The sequence below is a fragment of the Pezoporus wallicus genome, unplaced genomic scaffold, assembly GCF_028554395.1.
Source record: "Pezoporus wallicus isolate ANWC-B61680 ecotype Strahan unplaced genomic scaffold, APGP_CSIRO_Pwel_v1 contig_8047, whole genome shotgun sequence".
Taxonomy (NCBI): Eukaryota; Metazoa; Chordata; class Aves; order Psittaciformes; family Psittacidae; genus Pezoporus; species Pezoporus wallicus.
Window position 1 is genome coordinate 2,803,145 of NW_026639548.1, and position 24,381 is coordinate 2,827,525.

The 24,381-nt window shown below is 37.3% G+C and overlaps 1 protein-coding gene across 5 annotated transcripts in view; it reads right to left on the reverse strand.

Annotated features, from left to right (window-relative positions):
- Positions 1-1,856: 1,856 nt before the first annotated feature.
- SFSWAP (splicing factor SWAP) overlaps positions 1,857-24,381 on the reverse strand; it is a 47,389-nt gene continuing 24,864 nt past the window's right edge. For 3 of the 5 annotated variants that reach the window (XM_057415009.1, XM_057415012.1, XM_057415014.1), the window contains exons 14-19: positions 16,630-16,895; positions 10,372-10,527; positions 8,915-9,040; positions 5,074-5,244; positions 4,449-4,521; positions 1,857-2,270 (exon numbers count right to left, since the gene is read on the reverse strand). In XM_057415009.1, coding sequence (XP_057270992.1) covers positions 2,205-2,270; positions 4,449-4,521; positions 5,074-5,244; positions 8,915-9,040; positions 10,372-10,527; positions 16,630-16,895 — 858 coding nt within the window. In that variant the 3' untranslated portion in view covers positions 1,857-2,204. The remainder of the gene's footprint in view (positions 2,271-4,448; positions 4,522-5,073; positions 5,245-8,914; positions 9,041-10,371; positions 10,528-16,629; positions 16,896-24,381) is intronic. The other 2 variants (XM_057415010.1, XM_057415011.1) reach the window with 2 other exon arrangements.

Below are 24,381 nucleotides of genomic sequence, written 5' to 3' on the forward strand. Positions count from 1 at the left end.
AGTTCAAGCTCCTTTAATACAGTGAAAGTGTCCATTGTGGTTAGAAAGAATAAAAAAATAACACCATAAAATCACTACTACTTCTTAAATTCTGGAGAATGCACCTACCCATGAGAAAGTGCTAAATGCAAACAACCCTCAATAAACAACAGAAAGTGTAGAAAAATGCAGTTTAATCTAAATCTTCTTGGTGATAAACCCTTCATCTCACTTCATACACAAAAGGGAGTAAGAGGAAAGAAAAAAGACAAAAAAGGCTTGCTCAGAGGGAGGGATAATATTTTAAGAAGTCATTAAAGTAACAACCTTCTCAAAGAGAATAAATCTGCAAAGCAGCAGCAAAACAAGCTGCCCAGTCTATTTTATCAAAGAGTTGGGCTTTTTTCCTATTACATGACAAACAACTGGCATCCAATCTGCCAATTATTTAACTATGGTGAGACTTTTAACTCCATTTAGAAGGGGAAAATATAGCTGCTGTAAATTTAACACTGCAAAACAATCCACAGCAGCTGCCTGCGTAATTTACTTTATGTCCTTTTTTTACCTCTGTCTCTACTAGTACCGTTTCGTCAACACATACAGAGAAAATGCTACCTTTCTTGCACTGGTTGAAAGTTATTTTTGTCAGTCAAAACATTACAAATAACCTTGAAATAATTAGGTAAATGGCAGATAACATGATTCCACATTACCATTTAGATGGCTTTTTTTCATCGTCATTTACGTGGACAATGAAATTTCTCTGCATCAGACGCAGTATTATATTCTTTGTAAGAGTGTAAACTGCTAATTATGACTGGCCAAAAATTGAAAAGAAACCCGATTATTGTTTCAATGGTTTAAATCTCTTGCATTCCAAGTGAGTGAGTGGCATACCGACAGCCATTTTGACCATCGTGTTACACAAAGCTTGAGTTACATGAAAACACTGGTTTTCATCCCCTTGCTTTGAACGAGATTATGCATTGGAGTTATTAATCTGTGCAGTTAAATTACCAACTAGTCTGTAAGAATAAACTTCACCACATTAATTTCTCTAATCCATCTCCAACCTCCACCTACTCTCTATAAAATTTGAGAAAATTAGGACATGAGTCACTATAACCATAATATTTCTGATGACAGATCAGAGTTTTTCAGAGGTCATTAAAAGCTCTGATTCAACTCACTGTGGAATTGGTAACTGCCAATGAGAGCACCACTGAATATACCAACTATTATAAATTCTCACAGTTAAAGCAGGCTTGGGGAAAAGTTCACACATGCCTTTCTGCACTCATTTTAAGATCATTTAAATTAAAAAGAAATAATTGTCTTGGTGTACAACAAAGAACGTACAATAAACAAACATTCAATTACAGTGAGGCCACAAGCCTTCTGAAAAGTGTTAACTGGTATATGTCAGTAAAGCATAAGCTAGTAAACATCTTTCTCAACTGTATGAAAGATGTTAAACAAGAAGAATGCCGGATTTCTGTAAAGTATGTCATTAAATGACCACAAAATATATTGTCTTTTCTGTAGCTAACTAGGGAGAATAAGGCACATTAAGACAAACAGGCCACTGACCATTAGTGACTGGCTTCAAAGGATCAACTCCTGAAACAGGGGCTCAGAGATCTTTCTAAATGATGCACAGAAAATCATGTCCCTTGTCCCCAAACTATCCACTACTAATATCCAAGCAAACAAAGCATTTTTCTTAAGATCATTCCAAGCATGAAGGAAGATGAAAAGTATTTGGTCAAGCAGGCTAGACCAGCTGTTACTTTAAAAAGCAGAAATTACTGAAGGAAATTCATTTGTAACAGAAGTCAACTGCAAACAGTTAAGGACTCCACAAAAACTCTAGCTAATGAAAGAGGTTTCCTTCTTTATTATTGTGTAATACTTCTTTCACAGAAACATGGTATTTACAAATATACACATATAGACTGCTGATCATAAAATGTTACTGAAGAATTAGTCAAAAAATCAATTTACAAAAACCAAAAACTTCCCAAAGATATTCTGGCTGAAAAAGTTTAATGAAATTTCAAGGAGACGCGTCTGTACAGAAAGATAGGTTTTAGCTCCCCAAGTTCTGGTAATAGTAGACGAGTTGTGAACCGAGTGAGCTAAGCTCAGGTGTACATTTGAGATGAGGCAGTTTTTTCAATATTGTTTTTCAAACAATTCTTTAATGGTCAGTTCAACAGGTCTCAGGAGGCACTAGTTTGTATGTTTTTGGAAGCTGCAAGCATTGCTCTCACTTTGGCCATAAGATCCTGTAGAAAATAAAAGGAAAATGATCAGACATGTCTGAGCTTCAAACAGAGCTAAAGCATGTGATAGCAAAAAACATGAATGAAAAGGTTAGCTTACACTCCATATTCTAACATAGAACAGTTAAAGTCATGATCATCAGATATTAACGGCTCCTAGGCTGAATCAGTGAAATAATCAGAGAAAAGTTCCTATGCCAGCAACTGAAGTCTGGGTTTACTACGATGCTACAAAGTGCTCTACATAAATATTTAGAGCAGTTCCCCTACAATGAAACACAGAAATGGAAGGAAACTATGACTGTATCTTTGCAAAACCTGTAGTGAACACACAGCTACTAAGGTTTAAAGAAAAGGAGAAAGAGCCAGTAAGAAGAGAGTGCTAACAATTACTCTGTAACAGAAAGCTTTTTACTGTTTGTTTTGCAAACCTGCATAAAAAATTTACATAGCAGCAGTATTTTTGCATTTGACAGACTGACTGAAATATCAAGTCTGCTGTGAAACCAAATAGCAAGTCTCAGTCTTGTCTGCGTATCCAGTGGAAACAGCATTACAAAAGGAAATGAAATTTCATGTAAATGGCACCGAATAATTGGGCTGCAGAAAACGATCACAAAATGAAGTGTATTGGTAATGAATTAAAGTTACTTAAAACATTTCTTCACAAATGCAGTATGAAAGAATTAGAATCCTTAGGTCCTTTAAAGCATTTAAAGCTCTCAAAAGTCTTCATAGGGGAATTCAGCATCATTATTCCACTTTACAGATAGAAGGATCTGAATGAAAAATAGATACTAAATTGATTATGGTCAGCCAGCACACTGACAGCAAAATGATCTTAGTAATGATTAGGTAAATTGCATTTGTTTGGGCCCTTAAAGATAAAAAGATGCTTAACTACTCTATGTTGGAAAATATCTTGCAGATTCACAAGAATGTCATTCTTCTTACTTTTTGCAAGTAGTAACTAAGAACTGCATTTTAATATCGTAATCTTTCCTCCTCTTACAGCTGTACTTCAAGCAAGCCAACTAATATCGAACTAGGAAATGCTATGCCATAAGCACTATTTAATCCAAGAAATGCATGAATCAGTTACCTTTGTCTGAAAGGTATATATTTTTAAAGGGTGAAGTGTTTACTCTACTTTGAAGACCATAAAGTAGTTCATATCCCACTTCTCACAGCAAGAATTCCCATGAATTCGTTTGGTAGCCTAAGAAGTGCTCTGGAATTAGTACTTCATTTTCTTTCTCTATTGCCTATACTTGGTATTTTTCTATCTTCCTGAATATGCTTGGTTTGGGTTTCTCATTAAAAAAAATGGATCAAATACGGTATATAAGATACTAGTCTACCAGTTTAGTTCACTAGTGGAACTAAAAGCTTGAACAATATTATTTTATTTAAAGAATAATCTATCCATTGGAAAAAATAAGAATATAAAAAACATTTCTTGATTTGATATTGTAAAGTTTCCAAAGCTTAATTAAGAGCTTTCCGCCTCTAAACTTGGCATACTCTATTGAAAAAAAGTTAAATATATGCATGAAGGCTCTAAGAGGATGAGTGAAATTAAAAATTTTAAAGAGTGGTACCATGTGGTAGCTTTTAAAATAGGAATGGAATTCTTTTGACGGAGGCTGGGTATCTTAAAACTGCATTAGGGAAGCTGAATGAGCTGAATGCACTTAGATTGCTATACAGCATATACAGGCACTTACTTATTATGCCATGATTCACAGCAAACTTGAATATATCAACAAAATCATAACAATTGTTCAGAGACATAAACAGCAACAAGGGTGAGATAAGTGAGTTGAAGATGCTGCTTAAACGTAGCCTTTGCCAAGTTATTCCTCCTTCCTTCCTTCTTCCATGAAACTTGTTAAGAGCCCTACATGGTAAGATGGGGTATTGTAGCATAATGCGACTTTCATAACAGTGGATATACTGTGGCATAATGAATTAAGCTTGGTCTTCAGAGGCTTGATTAAATTTGAAAGGACAGCAGCTACAGAAGCAACAAAATTGTTCTTCCCATAAGCAAACAGATTAAGAATGACAATGAACATGTCTCTACATCACATGCAAAGCTCGGAATGGTAGAAGGTAGTAAGAAAACAACATGATGGACACACTTAATTAGGTAACATACTCTGAATTTTTTATTTGTACCTGAGTGATTTTACTCTGCACTGAAGACACAATTGCTGAAGAGATTTGGCCATCTTTTTCCTGAGAAACTCCCCTAAAAATAAAGTAAAATTAGAATTAAGAATTCATAGTAAACATTTAAAAAATACATTTTACTCATGATTTTTATACGAGAGACACTTCATACAAGTATCTCATAAGTCAACAGTTCTCCCATTCAACTAGAAGCCATGACAAGCCACGGTCAGAAAAGCCACTCACACAACTGATGCAGAGAAGTCTGGGTAACAGCCTAGGAATTTAACACGACTGTTCCATATTGTGTAAGAATAATCTAATTATGAATCTCGCACAGACATCACAATTCCATTAAAACTCTACTTCTCCAATCCCAATTTCTAACTTGGAATTCAGTTGCACAATTTTATGCACCAGTTTTACTGTAAGAGTATGTAGAGCATTTACTCTAGTAAGCAACAGAAATCCAATGTCTTCATTAGACTGATGCACATAGTGCTGTCCTCCCAGAGTCTTCCACTTTTAATAGGCATACATTACACACAGACAAAGCTCCTCACCATGTTAGATCAAAAGACACAGAAAAGAAATATCAGCATTGCTGTAATACAGTTGAGGAGTATATTACCTGGAGCGTTCCTGGCTGGATTCCCTGCTCTCCACAGGAGAGACACTAGTTGAATGTACAGAATTTTTGTGTGTGGATGGTTTGCCTGGTGACATGGATGGTGAAGGAGACCTAGCTTTGGACTTGGTACGTGATCTAGACCGCCTCTTCTTCTTCTTTTCATGGGGACTTCTGCAAGAAGAAAATATTCTATTGAAGGATATTTTAGCAATAGTACACTTGCCCAATTGAAGTCACTTGTCGCCCTTCTAAAAGCTTACCTAGCCCTTTTCCACACAATACTTCTCATGCATTCAGCAAGCATTAGTTTTACCCCAATACTTCTATGGTTGTGCAAAATACTCTCTCAGAAGCTCTTTTTAACATATTACATTAGGCAACTACTAACACCTCAGGCTCTCACTTGGAATGGTGCTTCATGGATACACAGGAATTACTGGACAGTATTTGACAATTTGAAGGATGACAATGAAAAATGTTTCATTGGAGATTTGCAGAATAACTTTGCTAGAGGGAATTTCTTTTCCAAACAACATCAGACACTTAAAATATAATGAGTAATGTAAGAATTTATATCCCTTATGATTTTCCTAGCTCATAAATGAGCTAAACCATGGAATCATAACCATGCAAAAGTTATACAAGGCAAATCCATGGTTTGTTTGTTAAAAGAAATGGCCTCCTTGTGATCCAATCTAATGTAGCCAATGGCAGGCTCAAAATTAAAAACAAGGTATTGTATGCCACTCAAACAAACCTGGACCTAGCAACACGTCTTAAGTGCAAACAGTTTATGAACTCGAAAGTAGACAGATGTTTGTCATGATGAGAGCTGTAACAAAGGGCTTATGGGTATCTGATGTTTTCATTATTGATAGAAGAGGAAAACAGAGGTAGCCTCTTCACATGCAGTATTAAGCTCAAAGAGAACTCAATTAGTAATATACTAGAGACAGAACTATCAAAATCTTTATACATGGTTATGAATTTACAGCCATCTGATTTACACACCAATATTGATATTACTGTAATTAGAACTACTGGAGTAATGACTTAATTAGAGTTAGGCAACACCTCATTGTAGATATATCTCTCTAGCATGTACTGCTAGAAGTCTCTTCAGAAAAATGCTGAAGCTTCTAGAACCTCTTAAAAGACGGTAAAACTCTGAGCCATCTTTTAAGCATCACATTATTGCTTCCTTTATTTTGATTTTATTTGGAATTTGCTACTTTAAAAGCAGCTACACTGTAACATTAAATTCCCGTATCAATATTCAACACCTCTGATGCTTAGAATTTATCATACAAAAATCTGGTCTTTATATAGTATTAAATGTTCAAGACCTATAATTGAAAAACCTCCTTAAACTTTTCTTGCAAAAATAATCATTAAGTGGCAAAAGAAAAACCCCACAGCTCCACTGGCCTCAACATTTTTACAACTATACAAAAAACATCAGTTACAAAGTCAGTTTTTCCTTGGCAAGCAGATTACATACTGTAATTGTCCAGTTCTTAAAACATTACAATGTAATCAAGCTGTGAACATATTTCATAATTAACTCTTGAAAATCTCAAACATGCATCATGCAAGAATATTTTACAGTTGCCTTTTTCAGTATTTTTCATCTCAGATTATGAAGAACAAATGTGGTAACAGCTGAATGAATGTGTCCACCCATTTTTCTATTTTTAGAACATCCCATTTGCTAAAATCAGGCTTATCTTTTAAATATCTTTCTAGGTACAAAAGCTAGCATGAAAGAACTGTGCATATTCCCTGTGGAAAGTAATTCACTGCAGTCAGATTAAAACACTCATTTACACTGGACTTCTTTTTAAAGTGACTGTGATAGCAACTGAGGTACAGGATAAGCAGAACAAAAGACAATTGTATTTATTCTGAAGCACACCTCACTCTACAAGCAGTGAGCCAGTAATTCCCAAACAAGACAAAGCATAGCTTCCTAGTTCTTACATATTTCCTTCTGGAAACATACCTAAGGGTTTACAAGCAATGCTAGCTATTCAGCACCATGACTGACATCAGATTAATGTCCCAAGCAAACTTATAACATTGCAGTATTCAGGAATTCTAACTTTCAGTCCTCTTGACAGTACCGGATTCTAAAGCTTGCCTACTACTTAGTGTAATGATGGTTAATAAAACCCACTCAGCTGACTGCTGCCATGTAAAACTGAAATCTGCTCTCACCTACTAGGCAAAATATACACTATTCACTCATAGAAAGCTCAAATAAACCAATTAGCTTCTAACAGACCTCGAACCCAACCTCTGCTTCCATCACACCATTGTGAAGAATCTGTTCCATAACTGAACAAGTCCACCACGTTTTTGCACAAAAAAAATTAACATGTCAGTCATAAGAGGGCTAAAACAGTAGGTTTTCTGAAGTCAGAGCTGCAAAATATTCTCATCCATGTGTAACTACAATATTCTTTCTTCAGTCCATGATTTTTTGCACTTACTGTCATATTTTGTTGTGAAGTGTAGGCCTAACAGAAGTTTACCATTTCCACTTCCATAAACTTATACAAGCTTTCCACCTATACAAACAATTTCCACTTTATACAAATATTGTTTAAGGAGGAATCCAGTTTGTTTCACAATTACCATCATAATTTATCATTAGTGGCATAACTGTAAAGATAATTTATAGCTTAAGATGCTCAATGGTCAAGCAGCAGAAACACCAACACTGCACTGAAAATAGCACAGGGCTGGGAAAAAATTCCTGTGTGTGTTTATAGGAAAACATTTTAAACCTCCATATATTTTCTGCTTAACCAAATCTGCATGCTGAATTCCACAGAAGCCTTTATTATCTCTAGTTGATGAATGTGAAAAACGGAATCAGTTGAAGTATACTGATGAAGCTCTCAATTATGCATACCATGCATCAATTAATTAGAAACTGTCAAGACATGGAAAGTTACCTCAGGAAACAATAGACATTTTAAAATAATTGTAAGGTTGGAAGTGTTTGCTTCTTATTCCACAGGAAATAGGGAGAAACAGGTTAAGACTTAATCTTCGCCAATTAGAAGAAAAAATTGGTATGCTCAGTTTAGTAATTCAGCGTGCTGGGGTTTGTGTACACTTTAGGTGGACATATACAAGCATGAAAAATTTTCACTTCCTTGCATGTTGAAGGTGTAACATGCCACAAAATAGTAGAGACACAAAACATTTCAGAGCCTTCTGGGCACACACTTTCCTTCTGCAACTGGTTAGCTTAAATAATATTTGGTATGCCATTTTGATTACAATAGGTTCAGAGATACCATATGCAAGGTGCTCTCAAGAAGACACCTCTTGATTCATGTTTCACATTCCACTTTGTTAGTAAAATAATTGCTAAATGTAAAGCATACTGTTTGCTAAACTGGAGTTTCCCCTTATTTGTGCAGGTATGACGAGATGTCAAGCAATGCCAGTAGGAATAACATAAAACCACTATATGACCTCTCTGCAGAGGCCATTTGGTTCACACAGGCAGAGCATATGAAAATAACTCAAAAAGAGGGAAATACAAGAATCCAAATAAAAGATGAACTCTCACAGCTAGGAGACAGTAGCATATTAAAGTTCACTGGTTGGGTTGTACATTTAGTGTTTAAATATATGCAAGAATTCGAGAAGGACAATGAGAGTTTCTATTATTTTTTTTTCTCCCCAGAAATATCTGTTTATTAGAATAAAGCCCAGAACATAAGGAAATGTGAAGTTCTACCCAGAGAGGTTACAACACATCAGGCAATGTGTATGGTCCTTATGATGCCAGGACGTAACCTTTTCCAGGAGCAGGTATACTTACTTGGAACGTGGGCGTTTCCTACTATTTCCAGGACTGTTACTAATGCGATAAGCTGTTGGAACGCTTCTTTCATCTCTCCGCCTTTCTGGTGTGTGAGCCCTTCTCCTAGGTGACCTTGATCGCGACCTGAGCAGGAAAAAAGAATACATAAGTTTGCTTTTTGCTACTTCTTTCACTACTTTTATTTCAGTGGAATTGTGCTGTCAGCAATTGCAAATAGAACACCTTTCAAATACCTATTTTACATCAACATGGGGTATTTAGTGTCCAAGACTTGTCAGCTGCATAAAAATTTCTTACCCGTTCAAGGCATTTAGGATGTAGTTATCCATTGCTTTTCACTCCCAACAGGCGGGGAACCGTTCATTTTTTGCTATAGCAAAAACATTTATATTTTGCTATTTTATGTCAACTTCTGCAGTAGTAGGTGGAAAGGTTTTACTTTAGCCCTGTCACCTTTTGTGGCAACAGAATTTGTTAACATTGGTATGCAGAAGACCAATTTGGCTCAAAGCCTGAGACTGTCAGGCCTGACCCTGTCTTCTCAAATTAGTGGTATGTTTTTAGAACTGCTGCATCACTAAGATAAATACAAGTTTTTGTTTTTGGCACATCTCCATCACTGACAAGTCCAGGAAATTTTATCCCAGATGCTGCAGAATGATCCTAGCACAGCCAGTATTTTCACTTGTGCAAGTGACCAACAACCCATGATCAGTGTTGTTTGGCACTAGCAATTTGACTTGAAATACTTTTCCTAGAAAAGTGAGAAAAAGAGATCAAGAGAGGAAAGAATAAAGCATGCCCAGTTAAGATCAGAGATCAACTTAAGCGCTTAACTCCTTTTCTCTATGATTTGGTATTAAGTGGATGTGCAAGTAAAATCCAAGTATTTCTTAACAAAATAAATGGAGTGAGAAAAGTCCGGACAGATGCAGGGGAAGGGGAGATCATAAAGAGGGTGACTCAGGGACCCAGCTTAGAATAAAAGAAAAAAAATCCCAAACCAACCCCAAATCTACCCCCAAATTCCTGACAGTAACAGTTAGTCTTGTTCTCACTAAAATATATAGTTCTAATAATTTTACTTCTATTTGCTTAAAGTCTTTCTTTTTTATTTACTATAGGCATGTCATTCCATGTATACAAGCACTGATGTTCTCGAAAATACCTAATTTGCTGTGATGACTAAAAGATAAGTCATTTGTGAAATCACTGCTCTTTTGCAGACCCACACCATATATATAACATATATACATACACACACTCCTGAACCATTTCTCTTACACCTACAACAAAAGAGATCAACTGAAAATGAAAAAAATTAATCACAATGACAGTTAAAGTGTTGCAAATTAACTGCTTTGTCACTTAGAAATCTGATCTTTACCAGGCCATTCAGAAGAATTAAAAAGGAAAAAACCAACAGATGATAAAGTTTGGGGTCAGTCAGACACCTTGACATTTTACCAGGATTTCCCTCAAAAGAGCTCCAGCAGTCAAATCTTTTCGCTGTCGAAGTTGCCTGATAATTTTCCCGCTCTGTTGCTGCTGCCACTGATGAGCTGCTCAGAGTCGGCTCCATGCTCAGTGTCCCTGTGGATGCTGTGAGTCTGTGATACGGAGGCACACACTTCACATTGAGAATAAAATATCCTAGTTTTGGTATTAACTAGACTCCTGAAAAGGCTCGGTCCCTTAACCAAAAGCTGAACGTTAGTGAAACATGCCTATATGGACCAGCCTAAAAAAAAGTCCAATCAGAAAGAAAAAGTCATTAGCTTCATTTTCATGAACTGAAGTTTGTGGTTCTACAACATCACCAAATGTTAAGAACTGTGGCCATTAGGTTCAAACAATTAAAAGCAGCTTAACAATTTTACCGCAATACATCAGTTATTGCTTTCATTAGACTGTTATTTCAAAAGGCACTCTATTCCTTTTAAAGCCAGTATCACTTCTGTTTAGTAGGGTCCCAACAGTTCAAGGGGCTACAAAGCTTGGCATGTCTCATTACAAAACAGGAATTAAACTACGTTAATGGACACTGCCTCAGCAATGACAAAATCAGCTTGGAAGGAGAAAAAAACCCAAACAACCTTTTTTTTTCTTTTACAAACCGCAAGTACTTCCAAGTCTCTTAAACACCTAACATTGAGGCAAAAAGTAGCACACAAACACACACACACACTTGTACTCTATCCAAACCTACTGAACAGTAACCAGTTAATAAAGTATGCAACTACTAAGTACTGCTTATAACTCACTGACTGGATAAATTCTGTGGCTTAGTACTCCTGTAGTACTAGACAGTGTAAACTAAAAAACAGTATCAAAGAGAAGTTTAAATGTTCTGTCTCTATCAAGTTTCATTTAATTAAATCACTACGTAACGAGTACCTCTGCTTCCCCTCCACTCCTCTTACATACACAAATCATACTCACACAAATACATAATTAGCTTAGATCATGTAGCACAAAGATCTACTTGTAGTTCAGATGAATATCATAATTCTTTGCATTTACTGCCAGCCAACTGTGAAACCTCACTTCTCAGCCAGAATATCATTACTGAAGACTCCAGTGACTGACAACCTACACCAAGAGCATCACTCTCAGGTGCATTTCACAAACTTTTTAGTGGTGCTTTGAAATCAATTAGGAACAAAGATACTGGTAAAACATTTACTAGAGGTGACCGAAAGGTTCCAAAGACTGCTTGCTTTCCAATCAGATTTAACAAATGTGCCCCATCTTTGACGCTGAGTACTTATTTGTAATAACTAATTATCTCTTTGAGACTAACAGCTCCACAGCAATCCACGCTGCAACACCTTACAGCACTTCTGGGCATGGTTTACTGTTTCCATGACTTTTGTTAAGCTTTAATCTGTCAAGTTGGTCTAGAATTCAAACTGCACAATACTAGGTGCTGGATGGGACTAACTTTGGTATAGAAACTTTGTTCCAGGCAAATAACATGCAGATATAAAGAGAAATGCTGTTAGCACACCACATGCCGCAATTAAGACAATTTATCTAGGTTCCTTATGTAGCTGCAGTGTTTTAAACTTGTTGCTGCAAAACAGGTTTGGTTGTGCTACCCAGAAACATGCTTTGAATCAACTTCATGTTATTGGAACAGAATTTTTCTACAATAGAGCTGAAAAGGCATTAGAAAGAATTTAAAAAGAAAATGCAACAGTACAAATATTGCATCTTACCACAAAAGACTATTTTTAAATGAAGCGGAGCCTCTAGACCTCTAACAATGCAAAAACAAGTGATAAACTGTATAAAATGGTATATAGACAAGTATATTGCAACGTTCATCTGCAGGATTTCTATGCAAAATAAGCATTTTGGAGAAAAGACAGTATTAGGATACACAGTCCAAAAATGAAGAGCTTGAAAAGTATACTGAACAGCCCCTAAATAGAGAGCAAAGAAAGTTATTGCAAATTTCTACATTTATCTTCACTTCCCACTTCTCATTCTCTGTTAACTTGTCATGATAAGTTATATGGTAAAGGTGCTTTTTAATCTTACTTTTTGAGGGAATTTATACCATTAAATAGTAATTACTCAAAAGTCTTTTAAAAGAGAAGCTCTACTAATGTTTATATGGAAACCTCACAAAATCTAAGGCTTCAAGACAGTTCCCCAAATACAGGGTATGCGTTGAGTAGTCATTATTACAATTTAGAGATAATTCATTATAATCTAAATATAAGATAGTCTAATGAAAAATTATTAAATAAACATAACTCCTCTTTTGGCTGTCACAGTTCATTCAAATCTAATAGTTTAAATAACTTCCAATGCGAAATACTTATCTTCACTGTGCAGGTACTTCAAACCTAATAAGCTACTCTCTAATAAAGTTATGAAAGTTTATTAAAAAAAAAAGATCCTGTGTTTATTTATTTCCAGGAACTGGAGCAGTAATTACCACAGAAATGGAAAATCCTTTTTTTTTTATTTCAGTCCACTCCTGAGGTAAAATAAAGCAGCATTAATCACTTTATACTGAGATTCATAGGTTAGAATATACATTTTGAACAGAATAAAATAAGGCAATAAAATCTCAAACATACAACATGAGACTAAGATACTCAAATAAAGCAGTTACTCAAAAGAGGGTGTTCCAGTATTATTTAGCATCAATATCCACACAATGAAGACTATCTCTTATCACCATTCATTTAATACCGGATGAACATATAGACCTCTACAAATAGTTTACACTTTATCCCAGGAAGGTATGTCCTTTTACATAACCATTCAATAGTAAGCTGTAACATCCAACGTTTTTGGGAATCTAGGGAAAAAGATACTGGTTTAGGTGAAGCACTGGGGAAACTGAAGAGGAAAGAAATGTGAAAGGCGTCATGTTTTGAGCGAGACAAGACAATCCATGGAAATAATTTTCTCTGAATCCACACTAAATATATAAATACATAGAAAAAAGAAAGGAAACCAGTCATATCTTCTAGCTAGACAACAACTTTGACCTTTTCTGGCAATTACTAAGACAAGGCATTATTTTTGTCTAAACACATGTGAGACAAAACATGTCCGTATCTAACTAGGTTATGAATCAGCCTCCCACTCGTGATTACTCTCCAAATTCTCTGGTTTCAGGAGCAAGAGCTTTAATTTCAGAAATACAGTGAGTAAGTTAAGGCGTAGCAAACACCTTCAATAAAGCAAGCCTTCAATCATCACCATTTCTTGTACAATGTGAGACCATGTGGGCCCTAATTAGAAAGTCAGGGCTAGAAAAGACCTCAAGAAATAAAGACTATTCAATGTTCTCCAAACTATAATTCTTCAGACAGAAATTTCCCACAATGGAGTGTTCCGAGCTGTATTAACTGCCTTTACCACTGAGACACTATGAAAAGCTTTCTAGTCTGTTAGCAATTTAAATCCATTACTTATTGTCCAAACTCCAAGGACTGAAGAAGAACGTTCATTTCCCTCTTTTTTGGTATACATGAAGATTTATTTCATCTTCCTTCAGTCTTTCCAAACAGTCATTCCAATTCTCTCAATTCTCTCAATTCTTGATGATTCCCTCTAAACATCCTCCAGCTGGTCTAATTCCTTCTAAAGGATGCACAAAACTGGACACAGTACTCTAGCTGAAGCCAAATAGAACATCTTCCAGATGAGGAGACACTTGACGCATCCCGCCTTAGACTTGATTGTCTTTACTGACTACATTAAACCAATACAGTCACTGTATTAAGTATCAGTTGCAGGAGAAAGATATTCTTTACAGTTGAACTATAAGAGCTCCTTGGTCAAAGTTTAGATTTAGCCATGTTCTTGTGAAATGCTATAGAGAGGAAGGTACATTTAGATTTCTAACAGGTCTCCCACCTAATATAATTACCACTAATTGCATTTCTTATGGCCTGCAAAAAGCTCAAAGGGAACAGGCACTCATTCAGCACTGATGATACTGTCTTAAGTTCCCAGAAACAACAGGTTTCTGAATGGGAGAGACACCCTCCAGACACCTCCATTTCAACCAGTACTTACAGAACAGAAAGGCTGAATGGAAAGCCCTTTCCCATTCAGGTCTAACTTCTGTCAAGTTTTAAAATGTGCAAAATATGTGCAAGACGTGCCGAGTTTTTCTGAAGCAATTTCAAAACACAGCTACCCAGCATGAAGCTTTATTGGATTCTCAGGTTGTAGAATTCAAGAGCTGCTCAAGGAAATACCCAATCAGGCTTAATCAGGTGCTCACAATGTTAAGGCTTTTATACGTCTGTTGTTTGGCCTGTGCTAGAAGGCACGCTCAAGGTGGCACATGAAAATTAGCTCCAGTTGATTAACTGTTCTTGGAGATTTTTGTGTACTTTTTTCACCAGCTGGGCAGCAAAAGAACCCAAAACTCAAACCCATCTATAATGAGACTATCCACTGTGTACACGATAGACTTCAGAAGACTGTTGTCTTTTCACCAGCAGAACCAAATGTACACAAGCTGGTGGAAATACTCAGGCTTCTAAAGGACCATACATCTTACCTCCCTGAAGTCACTGAAAACATATCAATCTGAACTTAAAAGTTCCCATTAATCTGGTCACTGCCCAATGCAGACTCATGCAACATGCAGGATTATCTTTATCCTGTTGAGCTGGATACCCAGTTATTAATAAGCATCTTCTCAGGTGATTCTTTCCCTTTTTCAAGGTACCACAGAAGATTACTGTTCGATTTGGGGTTTTCTTGCATTACAATGAATGATGCTTCTCTTTACTTTTACCATGTATTAGTAAAATCATGGATAAATATATGCAATATAGTTTAGATGAAGTGACATGGGGGAGAATTAAGTGAAAATACGGCTTGACTGGAAATTGAAAAGATGAGTGATTCACCTGAGGAGACTTTTTTTCTAAGGAATCCTTAACTCTGAGAAGACTTACATTCACTACTTAAACAAGGAAAGCTTCGTTCAGTGTCATTCCCTTTATACAGTGGTAAGCACAGAAGAGAATGACACAGTACTTTGGAATGTGCCTTATAACAGAGCATCATGATAATCTATTGTCAAAGGCAGTCAAATAAGCGGCACGCCCAACTGATCTTTTCAGCCCAAGTTATGTTCATTTAATTCCCTGAATCTCTAAACAGCCGAGATGTTTTCTGCAACAGTACTGTATTTAACCTTAAAATAAAGGGTTGTAATGCATTAACACCTACTCATATTAGTGTAGTTAGAAACTTCATCAACAAACAAAAAATGCACAAGATGAGAAGTTCTGTCACATCACCATAAAGGGCTAGAAGCTGTTTTTCAGGAAGCAGCATATGTCAGGCATGGCTACAAAGATAAAGAAACGTATGATTTTGCCTACATCACATGCATATATAACTGCAGCCATATTTATATACACAACTCATTTGAACAAGTTACTTCAACACTGCTCTGTAGCATGATCCAGAGAATACAACCTCAACAATAAGCCCTTCCTACTGACCACAGTAATTGCTGTATAGCAGGGATTCAGATATGACAATTTTACCCACAATAAACTCTAAGTTGCCTAGACTCAAATGTCTTAGATGTAATTAACAGTATTAATGTGACACAATATATATCGTTTTATAGCTGGTTAACTACTATAGTGCATTTAATCTCAATAAAGATTAAATACAGTTAACTGCACTGGGCTACATTCATTCTACGGTCTCCCTTACTCATAAACTCTGTTTTCACTCTTCTTGGATTCTTGTCATCTCTCTCCAGCCATTCATCCATCATTTTTCACATGCTGCCCAAATGCTTGCTTTCCTTCCAAGCTTTGCTGTTCAACCACGCTGTTCTCTACCTCTATTTCTTACTTTAATAATGTCTGGTTACTTTACTCCAGCAAAAGCCACAGACTTATTAGCAAGTTCTCTTAATGCTGTAATTGCATTCCTACACATTATTGCCAGGTATTTCACAGACCAGAGTGAAAAAGCATTTACTGGTACAAATTTCACACTATGTAATTAGAAATCAATGACTCATTATCTCATTAAAACTATTTTCAAAGACCTTCCACATCTGATGATATTTACATACTGTCTTCAAGGTGACTAGACCCTTTGTAATGGGCAAGAAGACACACAAATAATGGAAGAAGTGAAAATAAAATTGTGTTAGCCCACAGAGAACTTGAAAGAATATGTTTGGTTTCCAAACCCACCTTGAATGCCTGACAGTTCTATAGGCAGTGGGAAGTGAGTGCTTTGCTTTTGAATGTGATCTAGATCTGGACTTAGACGATGAATGATACTTGAATGGTGATCGAGATCTTGTCCGAGATCTTTTCTTGTGTTTTTTCCTTTTCTTTTCTTTTTCTTCATCCCTAGGAAGATCTCTGCTTTTGCTTGAAGGCCTTTCTGCTTGTTTAACTTCGAAGGTGGGTAATGTTCTGACTGCAGTCACAGGACATGGTATACTGTTGACACTCTGAAATCAAAGGAAAACAAAGAACAGTGTTCAGTTTTCAAAGCTGCACACATATTTTTAACCTGAGAAAGTCCTGTAAGTGTTGACAACACGTAACCATCTCTAGTCCTTTATACAGGGGCTACATCTACTCCTGTGCATGCCAAATACATGCATGTTCTGGCAAAGAAAGAAAGATATCCTGCTTGGTAGTAGTTGGTAGGTAGAAATGTCGGGTAACGAGTACAACAGCAAGGAAAATAACTAAACTATCACATTATATTTTTTGACTCATGAAAGTGAGAAACGCATCCATCTTAAGAACATAGTTGCTAAATCAATAACAATCTAACCTCCTACAGATGCTATAAAACCTCACAATGCTGCATCAGTATCACGTAAAATATGCGTAAATAAGGCTGATGCATTCAAAAATGTGCGTCTAGTAGTATTTAATGGAGGCCTACACAGTTCCCTAAAGATACATATACAAAGTGGGATATGCATGCTGAGACTGTCAGCTTAACTAGGACATAGTTCTGAAGTTTTCATCTTTAGTTTTTGGAAGAAATGTATTCTAAAAATGGGTACTATCAGATACATTTGCATCTATTTATCCTGTTTATTTAAAAATGCTAAACCTGAAGATACAATCAGAACCTCCTGACATTCAAAGTTAAGTTTTCATGTCACTCACATGCCTGAACTGTGCTGTTTAGATGACAAGCTCAAGGAAAACAGCAAAATTAATTCACGTTGATACGAACTGCTTCTGCACTTGCTGAAATAAGTATTTTGAATGTAAAGGGTTGGGAAGATTTCAAAACCAGGTCCATGCACAATTCATGCTCAGTAATTCTGACTGCAGTCAGTTAAGCAAAACATACCATACTCCAAAGCATTTTCAAATTATCAGCTTTTACTGGAGAGGATTCTGCTCAATGCCTTGTTTAGAACAATTCAAGTCAGGTACTACAGATACGCTCATTTCCAAGCCTGTCATTCCCACAGCTGCCATTTCAAGGCAACTGGAGAAATCAGTTTCTCTCTGTCATCGTTTCTGCTCCACCTGTCTGACACTTTCACCGTTTGATATGAGGATGCGTAGTGTGATCAGAATAAAAAGTGATACACTAAAACCTGAAATAACCAGATTCGAAACAGGTGATCTTTTCCTTTCCTTTTACCATTCTCTTACTGTGAATACGTCAAGGCAATAACTGACCACATCTGACTAGTTGGAAATCCACCTTTGCTGCAAGTTAAGAGAGCCAGGACACTTTTCTGAGCTGTAACCAGTAACTGCTATCACAAAATTTACAAAAATAGAAATAAAGCACTATACTAAAGTAGTTTACTTGAAGGATTATACACACTTCATAGCATGATCATAGAGGCCCGTTTCCTGTTTCACTAACCTCACAACCCATGTGTAATCCAGACCTCTCATTTTCAAACTTCAGTTTCCTAAGGACCACTGCAGCTGACTTTTCTTCCTTCACAATGTTATTCACCTCTTTATACAATATCCTGGTCTTCACTCCGAACACTACTGAATATGTAATAGACCAGTTTGCCCTGAAGTAGACACCCCTAATAGCTTGAAACAAAATAGCTGTAGGCAAAGTGAAGTTAAGAGGAAAACAAGAGAGAGAAGAAAAAAACGCAACGGTTTTCAGTGCCCAAGTTCATTTGGCTGCATAAAACAGAAGTTATCATACCACTGCCAGAAAGGAAAATAATAAATGAGTGACACGTTTACTTTCAGCTCACATACGGAGATTCTCTCAGCAATCAGAACAAAGGACCCCACCGTGCTAAGCTCCCCTGTGTATCCACCAAAAGCACTGGATGCTGAACTCGTGGGCCCTCTTTGACTTTCATGATGCTTACACTGAAGAGTGACAGCACTGTCCAGATACCCCTGAGAAAAGTATAGCTGCAGACTGGCTGGCTGTAGATTCAGACTTCACTATTTCAGGTTACCAATGAATCAGGTTTGGAAAGCCATACAGAAGTAACTTCATCTCCAGGTGAGCATGCAGATTCTGGAGCGAGATACAACAACTACAACACAGGGAAGTCACCTACCTGTCTAAACCTACTCAACACACTACTGAGACCAGGAGCTCAGGTGAGAGTTGTCAGGTTGCAACTGTGAACAAATGCGCCGATTCCTGCAATGACAACTCTGGTTGCCTTTAAGCAAAAACCAAATCGCCACCAAAACGATCCACCACCAGAGCACAGCACAGAGCTCAATGAGAGAACTTAACCTCAGGGAGTTGCCAAGCCACAGAGAAATTTCCAGGTGTATAAATAATAGTGCTGAATACAAATACTTGGGAAAAAATAAATTTGTCTTACTCTCTGGCAAACAGAAGGAGCTGCAAGTGGTTTGTGTTTTACTAGTGAAAGCTGATCTAGGCAAGCTAAGGGAATGGGAATTCAATTGGAGGCATGAATGCAGGGTGGAAGGGGCGGGGAATAAGAAATAAAGAAAATGAAAGCAAGCAGAGATACTGGGAGATTACTGAGCATTTCCAAAAGGCAGAAAGACTGTGTTCCTGACCAGGGTCTGCAAGTCTGCAGGCCAGCAGGGACACATTTTTGGAAAGCATGGCAATATTCTGGTTACCTGCTGGATTTTATTATGCATTGCAAGGGATGAGAGATTTAAATATTTTGAGAGCTCTTCTAGGAAGTTGCACTGCAAACATTCAGTTAGCATTTACTGAATCACACTTCTTTGTCCATTTTAGGTAACAGCACATTTTTTTTGGCCCTTATTAAATGCTACACTGTCAGACAATTTCACTGGCAGAGTTGTTCTCCAGCATTTTGTTCGCATGACTGAAGCAAACCCCGTTAAAATAATGCTTCCTACAGTAAACACTTGGTATAAAAAATGTTTCAGAGATACCCTTTTGGAAAACAAAGATGATTCCACAGTGCCTGTTTAGCAGGAATGGGTTATGAAAGAGCTCTATCAGGATGAATTTATAGCTATATGAGAACAGAAATGAGCACTTCAGTTCATTAAAAGGTATTTGCATATTCACGGTATTCATAAGACCAGAAAACACATTAGTTATTCTGGGGTTACACTACTTAATCAATACACAAAGCCAACACTAGAAGTGAACCAAAAGACACTTACTGCAATAGAACAAAACACAACCTTTGTTCCTGGTCCAAATAAAATCTACTGGTAAAGAACATTATCAATAACATTACTAACACTTCTACAACTGGCCAGTATTGCTTTTGTTCTGAACAGCTGAACTTTGCAGAAATTTGAATCCTGTGTGAGATCAAAACTGGATAGAGTGAAGGATGTCAGAACTGAGTTAATCAACAATTCTTTTACTTTCCTAAAACCGGAAAATACTCCAGATTCTTTTCTACCACTGCAAGTTTTTTACCACAGGTTCCCCAAAGCTTATGGTGAAGTGTTCCCTGGCTCAGCATTAATAAGCAATTCTCTACCAGCAATGGAAATGTATGATTGCTCTGTGCATGAAAACAAACAGTTACTGTTTTTAGAAGAGTTTGTCAGTCCTAACCTCAAAAATCAGCACAAAGTGATTAAACAGAAGCGATGAAAATGTTTCCTATACACAAAGTTCTTACAGAACAAATGCAATACTCAAAGGCTCAACAGTTACATCAGGGTTTAGCTGATGCACTGGAACACAGCTATTAGCAGTACAGGGACTACAGTAAATTCTTCAAAACCAGAGAGAATTCTGCATTCTTGCTTTTGAAGGGCCAACTGTAAAGAAATTAGTGCCTGTGAATCTGTTTGCTGTATGGATCCATATACCTTTGTATCTTGAGTACTCTGAAGACTAAACACCAAGGTATAGGATACTCTTAGCACCCTCATCTATATAAATTAAGATGGCAGTTCCTGACATTTACCTTTTTTCCTCCCTATTAAATATTAAAGTATTTACAGTATGAGGAATGCCAGTGAGCTATCCCCCTCAAACACCCCATTAGTATGTGACGTTTCATGTTTTTATCTGCTTTTGAAAAGCAAGATAAAGGAAATTTAAGAACACACACACACCCTTCCATGCTAAACAGATGGTACAGACACCTGTACCTTAAAAAAAGTAAAATAGAAACTAAATGGCCCTGAAATATTCTAAAGGAGCTTTTTTCTTTAAATCCTTAGTGGATGGTTTTCATTAGACAATTACATTTTGCTCACAAATTAACATTAACAGAATATGCAATTGTGAAATTCTGTTATACACTATAGAAGAGATTCAGAGCAGCCCTGCAGAGAAGGACTTGGGGGTGTTGGTCAATGAGAAACTGAACACGAGCCAGCAGCGTGCGCTTGCAGCCCAGAAAGCCAACCATATCCTGGGCTGCATCAAAAGGAGCGTGACCAGCAGGTCGAAGGAGGTGATCCTGCCCCTCTACTCTGCTCTCTGAGACCTCACCTGGAGTATTGTGTGCAGTTCTGGTGTCCTCAACATAAAAAGGACATGGAACTGTTGGAACAAGTCCAGAGAAGGGCCACAAGGATGATCAGGGGACTGGAGCACCTCCTGTATGAAGACAGGCTGAGGAAGTTGGGGCTGTTCAGCCTGGAGAAGAGAAGGCTGCGTGGAGACCTCATAGCAGCCTTCCAGTATCTGAAGGGGGCCTATAGGGATGCTGGGGAGGGACTCTTCATTAGGGACTGTAGTGATAGGACAAGGGGTAATGGGTTAAAACTTAAACAGGGGAAGTTCAGATTGGATATAAGGAGGAAGTTCTTTCCTGTTAGGGTGGTGAGGCACTGGAATGAGGCACTAGGGAAGTTGTGAATGCTCCATCCCTGGCAGTGTTCAAGGCCAGGTTGGACAGAGCCTTGGGTGATATAGTTTACCGTGAGGTGTCCCTGCCCATGGCAGGGGGATTGGAACTAGATGATCTTGAGGTCCTTTCCAACCCTAACTATTCTATGATTCTATGATTATCCCAGAGGCATGCAGCAATATTTACAGTCCACTGCTAAAAAAGTAGGATCAATTACAGCTGTGAGAATGAAAGCCGTACACTACCTATAGCTGTTGATAACCCCGTTATGCTTGCCAAAACTTGAATAGCATCTCATTTTTAAACATGGCACACTTCTATTTCACTTGTAAACAGACTGCTTTCCACAGAGAAAAATAACTTGTTATATACAGGACAAAAGTAAGGGCAAGTCATCTAAAGAAACAATGAAATAGGACTTCAGAAGAGGGAAGATGAAAGAGACAAAATAAGGGAAGTTTTGGTTTGCGCTATATTCAGAAGCACAATAGCAGATGACATTTGGAACAAGCCATTAAAATAAGAGTTACTTTCAAATCATGTGCTTGTCTGTTCTTGCAGCATTGTGATTGAGGATTTCTCTCCTTGTTTAAATTGGATACTAAGGTTTATACAGGTAACAGTTTGGGTATAACCAATTGTCCTCTACATGCATACCAAAGTACCCTCGCTCCTAAAGCATTTCTGACACAGGCTAAAATATGAGAGATGAGCACAATAACCTGTATTAGAAACCCATCAGACACACTATTAGTTAAATCATGCCCTATAGACAAAAATTGAACTGTACTATGGTTACAGAACACTTGCCACTACAACAGCTTCTCTAAAGAAGTTGAACAGACTGTGCCTTGTCTGGCCAGCCACCACTGATGGCACCTTCTCCCATTTCTGGCAGGTATTACCAGCACCAGTAGATTCTGGGAGACACTTTATCAATTAAATCCATTTAATGGTCACTGAGGACCAACTTCTTTGACAAAAAATGCATGTCTGCAGGCCTTCCTGTGACAGGGGCAGCAGGGAGGAGACTTCACCTACACAAATGACACTTGCCAAAACTTTTTGCTGGAAGCAATGATTTTGCAGCTTAGATTTTCCCTTTGCGAGACTCCTATAACCTGCTACCATTATCAAGCACTTGATGTGTTAACAAAAACATTAAGTGTTCACCAGCAAGACATTGAACCACGCCAATTTCCTTCTGTGAGGCTTGGCTGCGCACAGATGGAGAAACACTGCTCTGTAACAGATTCTTTTCCTTTCTCTTTTCAACCTTTTTCTCTCAGATGCACCTAAGAACAACACTGCTCAGATGGACATGGTTGGGGATAACTAAAAGATCTGAACTGGCACATCTGCAGACAAACAACATTTTAAGTCCTGAAAAAGGTGGCAAAAATGTGACATGCCTACAATACCAAGTGTACCGTACCTAGGATGACAACCAAGCGTGATGCTTGTATTTAGAACTCAACTCATGCCAATAGCCAATGATATGCTGAAAAAACCTAACAAACAACCCCACTCCCCAAAACAAACTCAAATCCCAAACATACCATCTTAACATGAGATCTCCCAGTATCTGGTCTACTTAAATCAAGGTTTGGTATATATATATATAAGAATGTGCAAAACTAGCCCTTATTCTACTTATATAATAGGTAAAAACATATATCTTATTTTTTTATTTTAAATTTAATAATTTTGGAATAAGAGTTTAATTTCATATTAAGAAAACACCTTATCTGTTTAAAAATAAGAAGGCACTTTGACGCAGCACTCCAGATAACCTGGTGTACTCCAGCTCTGCAGATCTACAACTTCAGTTGTTAAAACTACAGGTTGATTGCTGCTGTAGGACAAAGAACCTATGCTCACTGCAGAGGGACTGAAACTTCCCTTTACTGACACTACCTGATAGATATCCCAGTTGGTGTGATTCTCTTGTTACAAGACTGTCTATGTGAATTATACATGTAAATGCAAGAAGTGAGATGCCACCCAAGTACCGCTTACCCGTATCCTGTAAAAGGGCAGACTTCACAAGCTAAAATGTTACCGGAACAGCATCTCTTTTGGAAACTGAGCTAAGCTATGTGTTTCCCAAGTCTTTCCACATTTTCCAAGTTTTGAGGAAATACTACGCAGAAAACTGTACAATTGCAATGCAAGTAAGAACAGTGAGAAACTATTTGTGAAAAGTTATGCTGCTCCATTGCTCAAGCTCATTTTTCAACCTTTTGTTCCTCTTGCTTGATTTCACTTCAAGGAAAAGCAGGAAACCATACAGAAGAAGCAATTCAGCTATGGAAAAAGTAGACCTGACTATTTTTAAGATTCAGCTGAAGCCAAAAAAGCTTAAAAGCACTACAGTCTGTGGTACTGTCTTTACATATAGTTAGTGGAATCAATTTTGCTCAAAGGTATAATGTGTACCCAGCACCAGCATTTCTTTCAAGAAATGCCTGGTATCAGGAAAATCTGACAGAGGTCAGAAAAGCTTTGCTCATTTAATGCATTCCTACATAGTGTGGTAAGCAGGTTTTCAGCACGAACATACACTGTCTGTACACATAAACAGCATTACTAGTCTTTACACAGCTATTAGGCAGGGGCAATGTCATGGGAATTACGCATCTCCCATGGAAATTTTCAGCTCCAATTCAAGCTTTATTACACACCTCCT